We start from the raw sequence: 12,482 nt of genomic DNA on the forward strand, positions 1-12,482 counted from the left end.
CGTGTCCGACTCTTTGCGACCCCATGGACTGTAGCCTACAAGGTTCCTCCATCCATGGAATTTTTCAGACAAGAGTACTGGAGTGGGTTGTCATTTCCTTCTCCAGGGGATCTTCCCAACCCAGGGATCGAACCTGGTCTCCTGCATTGCAAGCAGATGCTTTTACCATCTGAGCCACCAGGGAAGTTCAAGAATACACAGAAGAACTATGCAAAAAAGATCTTCATGACCCAGATAATCATGATGGTGTGATCACTCACCCAGAGCCAGACATCTTGGAGTGTGAAGTCAAGTGAGCCTTAGGAAACATCACTACAAACAAAGCTAGTGGAGGTGATGGAATTCCAGTTGAGCTATTTCAAATCCTAAAAGATGATGCTGTGAAAGTGCTGCACTCAATATGCCAGCAAATTTGGAAAATTCAGCAGTGGTCACAGGACTAGAAAAGGTCAGTTTTCATTCCAGTCCCAAAGAAAGACAATGCCAAAGGATGTTCAAACTACTGCACAATTGAACTCATTTCACATGCTAGCAAAGCCATGCTCAAAATTCTTCAAGTTAGGCTTCAACAGTATGTGAACTGAGAACTTCCAGGTGTTCAAGCTGGATTTAGAAAAGGCAGAGGAACCAGAGATCAAATTGCCAACATCTGTTGGATCAAAAGAAAAGCAAGAGAATTCCAGAAAAACATCTACTTCTGTTTCATTGACTACGTTAAAGCCTTTGACTGTGTGGATCACAATAAACTGTGGAAAATTCTTAAAGAGATGGGAATACCAGATCATCTTGCCTGTCTCCTGCTAAACCTGTATGCAGGTCAAGAAGCAACAGTTAGAACTGGACATGGAACAACAGACTGGTTCCAAATTAGGGAATGAGTACATCAAGGCTGTATATTGTCACCCTGCTTATTTAACTTATATGCAGAGTACATCATGCGAAATGCTGGGTTGGATGAATCCCAAGCTGGAATCAAGATTACAAGGAGAAATATCAATAACCTCAGATATACAGATGACACCACCCTTATAGCAGAAAGCGAAGAGGAAGTAAAGAGCCTCTTGATGAGAGTGAAAACGCTGACTTAAAACTCGACATTCAAAAAACTAAGATCGTGGTGTCCAGTCCCATCACTTGATGGCAAATAGATGGGGAAACAATGGAAACAGTGACAGACTTTATTTTGGGGGGCTCTAAAATCACTGCAGATGTTGCCTGCAGCCATGAAATTAAAAGAAGCTTGCTTCTTGGAAGAAAAGCTATGACAAACCTAGACAGCGTACTAAAAAGCAGAGACATTGCTTTGTCAGCAATATAGTCAAAGCTATGGTTTTTCCAGTAGTCATGTATGGATGTGAGAGTTGGACCAAAAAGATGGCTGAGTGCCAAAGAATTGATGCTTTTGAACTGTGGTGTCGGAGAAGATTCTTGAGAGTCCCTTGGACTGCAAGGAGGTCAAACCAGTCCATCCTAAAGGAAATCAGTCCTGAATATTCATTGGAAGGACTGATGCTAAAGCTGAAGCTCCTACACTTTGGCCACCTGATGCAAAGAGCTGACTCATTAGAAAAGACCCTGATGCTGGGAAAGATTGAAGGCGGGAGGAGAAGGGGATGACAGAGGATGAGATGGTTGGATGGCATCACCACCCAACGTGATGTTTGAGCAGGCTCCGACAGATGGTGAAGGACAGGGTAGCCTGGTGTGCTACAGTCCATGGGGTTGCAAAGAGTCTGACATAACTGAGCGACTGAACAACAACAACAATCTGATATGTGTGGGTCAAACAGCCACTACCTTACAGTTTGGCAAAGGGGACAAGCATAATGATGATGATGATGATAATAATAATAAAATGATCCAGGCATTATTCTAGGCAGTGGAAGAAGAATGATTTCATGGGGACAGTTCATTGTAGAAGCAAGGAGCTAGGTATTTTGATTATCATTTCCATATTGTCATTCACTTCCTAAAAAGATTTAACCCACCACAAGGTAACATGGTCACATTCAGACACCAAAATGGTCCCTCATGTCTTCTTTCTCTCTTTTTACAACAGGGGTGCTCCTAAGGATATAACATTTGGGATAGCATCGCCATTTTTGTACCTAACTTGAGACATCTGGGGTCCCCATGAGTGGGGTAGTCACCCATGTATGTTGGTGTGTATGTTTCAGAGTCAAGAGAGAAGGAGGAGAAGTTGAGGCGGACAGTTGAGCAAGTCCTGAAGTGTGATGTGACTCAGAGCTGGCCGCTGGGGGCCCTGCCCCTGCCCCTGGCCAACGGCCTGCTCAGCACGCTGTGCCTAGACGCCGCCTGCCTGGACCTCCCTGCCTACCGCATGGCCCTTAAGAACCGCGGCAGCCTGCTGAAGCTGGGGGGCTTCCTGGGGCTCGCGGATGCCCTAAAGAGCTGCTACTACCTGATTGGGGAGCAGAGGTTCTCCAGCCTCTGCCTGGGCCCAGAGGCAGTGGAGGCTGCCGTCAGGGAGGCTGGCTACACCATCCAACAGTTTGAAGTGATCTCCCAGAGTTACTCTTCCACCATAGCTGACAACGAAGGGCTTTTCTTCTCGGTGGGGCAGAAGCTGAGCACGTCTGTATGATACCTTGGGATCGCCGTTAAAGCAATTCCTCCGGTGTGCCCAGTTGACTTCAGTCCTTGCCACAGTCATTGTGCTGCACAGAGGCTAATGGCTAAGGCCCAGTGGTTCACCTCGGACAGGATTGGAGAGGTCAGTCTCCCTGACAACCGTTGGCTGACCACCTGCTCTGTGCCCCCCATGTGTATTGGTATTATGAGGACCCAGCCTGACAAATGGGCATGCCCAGTCTTCACCACCTGTGGTTACAAAAGAAGACCTCATTTTCCTTGATCTTCCCAGGTATGATGGCTTAAGTCCACACCTGCTTACAGAGAAATATCTGAGGTTATTCACTCTTCATTTCCTGATGCCGTCTTCTCTTCCGGGAACAGACTTCTCCTGTTCTTCAATTCTTGCGTTCTCTGGGGACCCTGTCCTTCTCTAGGGTCCTCTGGAGCCACCACCATCCAGGGTCAGAGAACAGCTGCCACTTTCACCTCTTGGTCCCAAGAATGGGGTAGACCCTTCATTAATTCCCTTAATTAAGCCTAAGCCAACACTGTGACTTTTACCTGAAGAGAAGTTTAGGAATCAGAGAGAGAAATAACAGGCACTATCATAGAGCCACTATTAGAAACAAGTATCTTAGAGCCACTATTAGAAACAAGTATCTTAGAGCCACGTGCTTAGAGGGTCCTGAAAGGTAGCCTGTTGGCATAGCTTTGCTAAGCATCTACTTGGAGTTAGCATATCTCCCTATGGCATGCTCATCCTCTCCAGGTCCTACAGCCATCACCCCAAGGCTCAAAAACAGAGGTTGACATATTACGGCCCAGGAGCCAATTCCAGCCTGCTGCCCATTTTGCAAAATTTATTGCAACACAGCCATGGCCATCATTTATGTACTGTCTATGGTTGTTTTCCTGCTGTGATATACCTGCTGCAGATATAGCCTGCAAAGCCTAAAATATCCATTATTTGGATCTTTGTAGAAAAAGTTTGCCTTCTCCTACCCAAGGGAGAGATAGAAGGAGCTTCTTCCTCCCCCAGTCTGAGGCCCCTTTCTTTCATTTTCATTTCTCATCCCAAGATTTCCCTCTTCCTAGGATTACTGACTGTGAACATTTCTGCTTCCCACAAAGGAAAGTTCTTCCCCCCATGCCCCTATGTGCACTGACAATCACATCAGGGCACAAGGGTCCAACACCAGTACATTTTTATTTGTGTGTGTTAGTCACTCAGTCATGCTCAATTCTTTGCCACCCCATGAACTGTAGCCCGCCAGGCTCCTCTGTCCATGGGATTCTCCAGGCAAGAAAACTGGAGTGAGTTGCCATTCCCTTCTCCGGGATATCTTCCTGACCCAGGGATTGAACCCAACTCTCCTGCAGTGCAGGCAGATTCTTTACCGTCTGAATCACCAGGGAAGCCCAAGCAAACATTTTTATTTACTTGGTTGTAAATAATGGGTCCATTTCCAAGACATTTCCAATTGTTCAATCGTATAGGACATTCATGTTAAAACATTCTAACCTGATTATGACTTCCAGAGATTCCCTCCTGAAGGCCAGTCCAGGCTGCATCTAGAAAGCCAAGTCCAGTTCTGTTCTATAATCATGTAGGGAGGATAAGGCCTGCGCATCCTTTCTGCGCATAACTACTCCCAGAAGGCAACACGCTTAGGAGCCAACACCAGTCACCCCAGGCCCCAAGAAATGACCAAATCTGTGGATACTGGTCTCTCCCAAACCCATGCCATCTGCCTCCACCCAGAATAGAAGTCAAGGCTTCTCCTGAAACATCTGCATCTGGTTACCTTCTCCCCTAAGCAAAGCAATGGCCCTTGCTTCAATCTGCATCAGTTCAGTTCAGTTGCTCAGTCATATCCGACTCTTTGCAACCCCATGAACTGCAGCATGCCAGGCCTCCCCGTCCATCACCAACTCCCAGAGTCTACCCAAACTCATGTCCATTGAGTCGGTGATGCCATCCAACCATCTCATCCTTTGTCGTCCCCTTCTCCTCCCACCTTCAAGCTTGCCCAGCATCAGGGTCTTTTCAAATGAGTCAGCTCTTCGCATCAGGTGGCCAAAGTATTGGAGTTTCAGCTTCAACATCAGTCCTTCCAATGAACACCCAGGACTGACCTCCTTTAGGATGGACTGCTTGGATCTCCTTGCAGTCCAAGGGACTCTCAAGAGTCTTCTCCAACACCACAGTTCAAAAGCATCAATTCTTTGGTGCTCAGCTTTCTTTATAGTCCAACTCTCACATCCATACATGACTACTGGAAAAACCATAGCCTTGGCTAGATAGATCTTTGTTGACAAAATAATGTCTCTGTTTTTTAATATGCTGTCTATGTTGGTCATAACTTTCCTTTCAAGGAGTAAGTGTCTTTTAATTTCATGGCTGCAATCAGCATCTGCAGTGATTTTGGAGCCCCCCAAAATAAAGCCTGCCACTGTTTCCCCATCTATTTGCCATGAAGTGATGAGACTGGATGCAATGATCTTAGTTTTCTCAATGTTGAGCTTTAAGCCAACTTTTTCACTCTCTTCTTTCACTTTCATCAAGAGGCTCTTTAGTTCTTCTTCACTTTCTGCCATAAGGGTGGTGTCATCTGCATATCTGAGGTTATTGATATTTCTCCCAGAAATCTTGATTCCAGCTAACTGCAAACAAAAACATAAGCCTGGCTTTAAATTGATTGAAATTTAAATCAATTTAATTTAAATTGATTGAAACTAGGGTTTCCTAGTTTCAATCTCTTTTTAAAAACAGCACTTTCTTTCTTTTATCATTTATTTTGGCTGCACTGAGTCTTCGTTGCAGCTTGTGGGCTTGATTGTGGAAGGCGGGACCTTAGTTTGCTAATCGAACCCAGGCCCCCTGCACTGGGAGCACGGAGTCTCATCCTCTGGACCACCAGGGAAGTCCCCAGCAATTTCAGTTTTCAAATGATAGGCTTTCTATTTTGATCTATGCAAGTCTGGGGGGAGAAATGCTGAGACCAGACTGGCCACAAAGGCTCTGTGAGGCCCAGTCCCTGAACAGATGGGTCTTCTGTGACTCTACCCCTAAGATGACATTTATTGTAATGCTTGTCTGTCTCTTCCACTGAACTGTGAGCCTCTTTCTTGGTTTATGTGTGGATTCCCTTACTCTTTGGCCAGACATGATCTAGACTCTAGGCACAGAGTAGTGAACAGCAGAGGGAAGAAAGTTCTGGGAGTTTGTGTTCTAGAAGAGGAAGTTGTGGGACAGGAAGATAAGGAAACTAATCATTGAATGAGATACTGTCTGATAGTGATAAGCACTATGGAGGCACTATAACAGGATAATGGAATGGAGACGGTCTCAGTAACAACATCTGACTAAAAAGGCTTAAACAATAAGGGGTTATTAATCTCACAAATAAACTCAGAGGTAGGTACCTGCAAGAGAAAGTGGTGGCTTTACAGCATGGTCAAGCATCCTGTCACATCTGTCTTTCTCCTCTGCCCTTGCCTGTGAGTGGGGTTTTCATGGGAAGGAATCTGTTTCAGAAACCCCAGCAGGCTTCCCACATCTTATTGACCAGACTAACATGCCACCTCTAGACCAATTACAGACAAAACGGAGAAGACACAGAGCACACTCCTAAAGATTTGCTAAATGAGCGAATAAATTCTTAGGTGACATCAGAAAAGAAAGAAGAAAACTCACTGGGTTCAATGAACGAGCCAGCATCTCTGATAATCTCAGCATCCAATTTTTTTTTTTTTTCCTACAGAGATCATCCCATTTTCAAATTCTGGCTCTGCTACCTATTAGCTGTTTCTCCTTGGACAAGTTACATAATCTCTCCATGTCTGTTTCTTTATCTGTAAAAGAGATGAAAATAGAATTTCTTATCAAAAGAATAAAAATGAGCTGGTACATATAAAAGACATGGAATAAATGCTTGGCACTTGATAAGCACACAATATTTATTTAGTGTTAGCTATAATCATCATTATCTTTGATATTAGTTGCCAAGGTAGCTGAGAAAAGATGTCTTCACCTCTAAGCAGGAGAGATGATCACAGTTCTGGGATGCTGGCCTCCAGGCTCTTTACTGGCATTGCCTTCCAGAGGGGTTGTAGTAAAACTCCATTTCTACACTGCATGCCACTAATTCCTTTCTCATTGAAGAAATGTTCAAAGGACTTCCCTGGCTGTTCACTGGTTAAGAATCTGCCTTCCAATGCAGGGGACGCAGGTTTGATCCTCAATCTGAGAAGATTCCACATCACGGGCAACTAACTAAGCCCGTGAACCACAACTCCTGAGCCGGAGCTCTAGAGCCCGTGATTTGCAACAAGAGAAGCCTGCGCACCACAACGAAGACCCAGGGCAGCTGAAAAGAGAAAATATCCAGCCAACATTTGCTTAGCACCCTCCAAGTCCCTTCCCTACTCCAGGCGCTGAGAATGCAAATACAGCCCCACATGTTGGCTCACATGTTCTCATCTTTGTAGTCACAGGGGCTTCCGAAGGCCTCACTGCAGTCTCAGGAGCGGTCCCCACCCAGAGTCGGCCTGGATCAGTCTCTCCTGCTCAGATTGTGCTGCTGCTGATCCACGTCCGTAGCCGGCAAACGCTGGGGGAGGAACGACATGGCTGTCCTGAGAAAGATACTGCGCATACCCAGGGTTCTGCACTGGCTGGCTCAGAGCCATACCGGCTTCCTCCAGGAGAGGTAGAAAGCTCTTTCCATCTAAGCCAAGGGTCAGCAAACGTCCCCTGCAAAGGGCCAGATAGTAAATATTTTTGACTTTGCAGGTCAGAGGATCTTAATTACAACTACTCTGAGTCTGCAATTATAGGGAAAGCAGCCTGAGACAATAAGCAAATTAATGTATGTGGCTGTGTTACAATAAAACTTTATTTACAGAGACTTCCCTGGCGGTCCAGTGGTTAACAATTCCCCTTGCGATTCAGGGGAGGAGAGTTCCCCACAGTGGTCAGTGAATTAAGATCCCACATGCTGTGGAGCAACTAAGACCCGATTCAGTCAAAACAAAACAAAAGAGAACAAAAACTTTATTTACAAAAGCAGGTGGACAGGTGGATTTGGCTCAAAGGTTATAGTGTACAGATTCCTGATTTAAACCCTGAAGCAGCCTTGCTTGTGCTCAGTTTTATAAGATTTCTCTAGTTAATTTCGTATACTCCATTCCGCTTATAGGAGCTCAAACCCAGTCCAAGGGGCTGAAATGGAAATACGCGGAACAGTTTCCTGCTTGCTCCATCCACGCTGTCTCTCCTCCCTGCTACCTCCCCCAATCAGGACTTCCTCCTCCTCCCCCAAGGGGGACGCATTCCATACAGAAGGGCAGAACGTGGAGGTGAAGGTGGGGCCAGGGGAGGGCAGGTGAAATCAAACTACACTTACAGTTCTCAAACTGCAAGTCAGTATCCATTGTGTTAGCTCAGTCGTCTCCAACTCTTTGCGACCCCATGGACTCTAGTCCTCCAGGCTCCTCTGTCCATGGACTTCTCCAGGCAAGAACACTGGGTAGTGGATTGAATACTGGATCGAACCCAGGTCTGCCGCATTGCAGGCTGATTCTTAACCGTCTGAGCCGCCAGGGAAGACCATTAATTCTAATTAGTTCAAGAGAATTCAGCAGGTCTCTGATATCGTTTTACAGATATCTTTTTTTTTTTTCTTATTTAATCCAGCTTTTTAAGTTTTTCTTTAGGAAGTTTTTGTCTTCCATAAGTCACTACATCCCAGCCATCAATAAAAGTCTCAAGACCTACTTTTGTGGGAATTTTATGTTTCCTATAGGTCTCTCCTACTGCAATTCTCTTTGTCTCAAAATAATATATTTCAATTTTCATTAGTGTTTCATAAAATCAAATTAGTGCATCACAATAAACATTTGGAAAAATACTACAGAATAAACTAGAAAACAAAACTCAAGATAGCAGCACTTTGTATAGTCTTATTTTGTGAAGGTTTGTTTTAGTTTTTTAGTCTATGGCCATACCACCCTAAACATGCCTGATCTTGTCTGTGTTAGTTTTTAAAAAGCTACATGTATATCCATAGATACAGAAATTCATGTTTACATATATGGTGCATGTGTGCTAAGTCGCTTTATTTGCATTTGACTCTGTGACCCCATGGACTGAAGTTCGCCAGGCTCATGTGTTCATGGGATTCTCCAGGCAAGAATACTGGAGTCGGTTGCCATGCCCTCCTCCAGAGAAGTTTCCCCACCCAGAGATCGAACTTGCATCTCCTTCGGCTCCTGGATTGCAGGCAGGTTATTTATCGCTGAGCCGTTGCGGAAACCGTTTATATATATATACACACACATATATTTCCTCCTGGATCATGATGTAAAATGTATTCATTTCTGTAGGTTGTCATCAAAATCTTTGAAAGCCACTGGGTTGTGTTCTAACTCATCTTTGATAGCCAACATTTTTCTTTCATACAGAGATGAAGGTCATGGCCCCTGTTCTCTTTTTAGATTGATTAATTAGTTAATTAACCTATTTATTTATTTGGCTGCACCAGGGCTCAGGCACGTGGGATCTTTGTTCTTTAGATGCAGCATGAAGGATTTTTAGTTGCAGCATGCGGAATCTATTTCCCTGACCAGGGATCAAACCTAGGCCCCTCATTGGGAGCATGGATTCTTAGCCACTGGACCACCAGGGAGGTCTCCCATGGCCTCTGCTTTTAAAGAACTGAGTCACTAGGGGGAATTGACAAGTAAACAGTTAAAATTTGGAGTGGTAAAGGCTCTGAGATGAGTGAGCCTGGGGTGCTTTGAAGGCTGGCTTTGGCTTTGGGTCTTGCTGGCTGCGTAGGTGTGTTTGGCAGACGTGAGGAACATCTTGTACAAATGTGCAACCCCCTCTGCTATCACACCCCTCAGAGGTTTGTTCTCCTAGTGAAGCTGGGATCTAAGCAAACATTTGTCTGCTTGGGCTTATGTTTGCTTTCCCTGAAATCAAACAGACCAACCGAGTCACTAGCCAACACTGACTAGGGGTCACTCTCGTCCCTCGTCATACAAATCTCTTTGACTGCTGACCTAGCACAGGTGTTTCTCCACCTACTTTTTGGGGAGGTGTTCCACAGTCTTGCCATGAGTAAACTTGCATGATGCCGGATGACACCAGCTGGTGTGTAATGTCCTGGGTGATGAGCAGGGAAGAGGAAGCCACTAATAAGATTGTTCACCCAGTTGGTGCCGGCGGCCCGGCCAGTCCAGCCTTCATAATCCCCATCACCTGGCTGTCACCAGTAGTAAGAGGGGATGTCCATGATATGGCTGATGTTTAAAAGTTGTGACTGCCTCCTCTAATTTTAGCCTCAGCCAACTCGGAGAACGCGAGGGGACCATTAAGTATTACAGAGGCTAGGAGGAGGTGGGGAAAGCTCTGGGTTAGGGGACAGAGGCCAAGGGTGGACTTCCATCTCCTGACTTAATTGAAACCATGAAACCACCAGTCCACCTTTGTCAGGCTCAGGGCTACTTCCATAAAAGAGGGGAGGATAACCGTTTTGAAGGACTATTGATATCAAATAAGATTCCTGTGAAGGGGTAGTGTGACCTGTATAGTGATTCATAGCTTTCAGATGACTTGGATATTATTAACCCCTTTTAGGACAGCTGCTGAGCCACATGGTGCTGTGTGGCCTTTGGAAGCTCTTTAAAGAGCTCTTCAGGGACTTCCCTGGTGGTCTAGTGGTTAAGAATCTGCCTGCCAACGTAGGACACGGGTTCAAGCCCTGGTCCGAGAGGATCCCACGTGCCTCGAAGCAATTAAACCCGTGTGCCTCAACTACTGAGCCCATGCTTTACAAGAAGAGAAACCACCACAATGAGAAGCCCGAGCTCCACAAGGAAGATGAGCCTCCAACTGCTGCAACCAGAGAAAGTCCTTGCACAGCAATGAAGACCCAGTGCAGTCAAAAATAATTAATTTTTAAAAAGAGCTCTTCAAAAACTCTCAACCATGTCATGGAGAGGTTCCAGCCACGTCTAGGGAAACCCGTCTTGCATGTGCTCAATATCTAAGTCAGCAGCACAGGCACCTTCAATCCAGAGTCTTCTTCACAGCTGTTCAATCATTTGGCAGATATTTTTTTTATGCCCCTGTTCTGGGCCAGGCACTAGGCTTAGGTAGGCTGGGGATGCTATGCTGAAGGTGACACAACCCCTAGCCTCAGGGGAACTTATATCCCTGAGGAGACCAGAAAGTAATACATTCGTATGGAACCTTAGAATAAGCTCTTGATTTTCTGATTTTCAGGTCAGCCAGTCAGGACCTTTGTCCTTTCTGATAGAGCCTGCCAACAGGAGACAAATCAGCTTTTCTTAGAGCTGTACCTGTCTATTTATAGATCAGCTTTGCTCAAGTGTTTTAAGCTATGGATAAGGTTTTTAAGGAAGATTGTCACAAATAAAAACCCCACTATGCTGTGTTCCTATTTTCTAGTGAAAGCGGTGATGTAACATTTCTGAGTTCTCCTTTCTCTCTTCCTTGCAGGCAAAACTTTTACCCTGAATCACTGGAATTGGAAATGCTTGCCTTAGTCCTCTGATCGCCAGCAGAGGGCGCACTTGGCTCTTGTTGGAGACCATTCCAGTAAAGGGCCAATTTATACAGCAAGGAATTTAAATTGAGTCAAACCTTCCAAAGAAGCTTCCAAGAAGCTTCTCCCCAGTATTGCCTTTTGTACACTCCACTTATGAGGTTGCTAGAGAAACAGGAAAATGAATTCAGCCTATTTTTCTTTAACAAAAATACGTATAATTATTTTTATAGATACATACATTAAAATTCTTCTCTTCTAAGTCTGTACACAAAATGCAAATTTTAATAAGCCATACAGAGGTTCTTGGCCAGATTCGCATAAGAAATGTTAAATATTAGATTATAAGGTAAACTCACCATCACCTTCTATTTCCTATTTATTCAAAGAAGGAAAAAGAAGTTTTTGTGCTTTTTCTAAACCCAGTTTTTTAATATTTAAAAAATGAAGAAGTCTTCCTTCCTGGCCACATCATGATACTTAAAACTTTAATTTTTATTTTAATAGCATCTGACAAATTGGGGAAGGGCTGGGGTTGAATATCAAATCTTCCCATATGATTATGAGTTAATATTGCTTTTGTTTCAACCTCAGTACTGAGGACTAGTTCTTTGCTGGTAGGTTTCTGTCTCTCTCATCCCAGAGAAAAGCTCTTGAGCATTAAAACAGAAGAGGAGTTAAAGAATCGTAAACACTAGTTAGGTTGCTCTTCAGAAAGATCAGTGATAGCAGGAACAACTCACTTATCCTCAACCTACCACCTGACTGACTGGTGTTCTCCTTAAGAGCAGCTCAAGCACTCCACGTGCAACAAGAGGCAGAGGAGGCTTCTAGAAGGAGGAGGGCAAGCTGTTAGTTTATCACTCCTTTTCTTCTCAAGGGTCAATTTCTATCCCCTTTTCCCATCTTCTGCTATTCATTAAATGCCATGGAAATCCCAATTATTTCATGGGGCCCTTGCCCTTGCAGAATTTCTGATCGTACTTGTGAGTTAAACTTTACAAAATTAAAAGTCAAAACCTCCTATTTTATAGGTGAAGAAACTGTGACAGTGATAGGGGACAAGAAACTTCCTTTTTCCATGCCTCTGTCTCTGCTGTGAGGTGAGAGGTTGAATCAGGTGGCCATGAGGACAAAGAGTTAATGATTTCTGAATTAAAGAACAATAGTTGCTAAAATAGAATTTTAATAGAGGTGTCACCTGAGTTAATTCCTTTTAAGTGAAACTGGCTCAAACCTCTGTCCTTCGCACAACCCATGTCTGCTCTAATATATCAGGGAATTTGGAGGGGCAGGGTCCTATATTTCCCC

At 44.5% G+C, this 12,482-nt stretch overlaps 1 protein-coding gene across 1 annotated transcript; it reads left to right on the forward strand.

Annotated features, from left to right (window-relative positions):
- The first annotated feature begins 2,152 nt into the window (after positions 1-2,152).
- On the forward strand, positions 2,153-2,605 carry LOC145525240 (nicotinamide N-methyltransferase-like). Its single transcript, XM_081538054.1, has one exon. The coding sequence runs from the start codon at positions 2,153-2,155 to the stop codon at positions 2,603-2,605; it is 453 nt and encodes a 150-aa protein (XP_081394180.1).
- The last annotated feature ends 9,877 nt before the right edge of the window (positions 2,606-12,482 follow it).

The sequence above is a fragment of the Giraffa tippelskirchi genome, chromosome 11 (genome assembly GCF_054371585.1).
Source record: "Giraffa tippelskirchi isolate mGirTip1 chromosome 11, T2T-mGirTip1v1.2.pri, whole genome shotgun sequence".
Taxonomy (NCBI): Eukaryota; Metazoa; Chordata; class Mammalia; order Artiodactyla; family Giraffidae; genus Giraffa; species Giraffa tippelskirchi.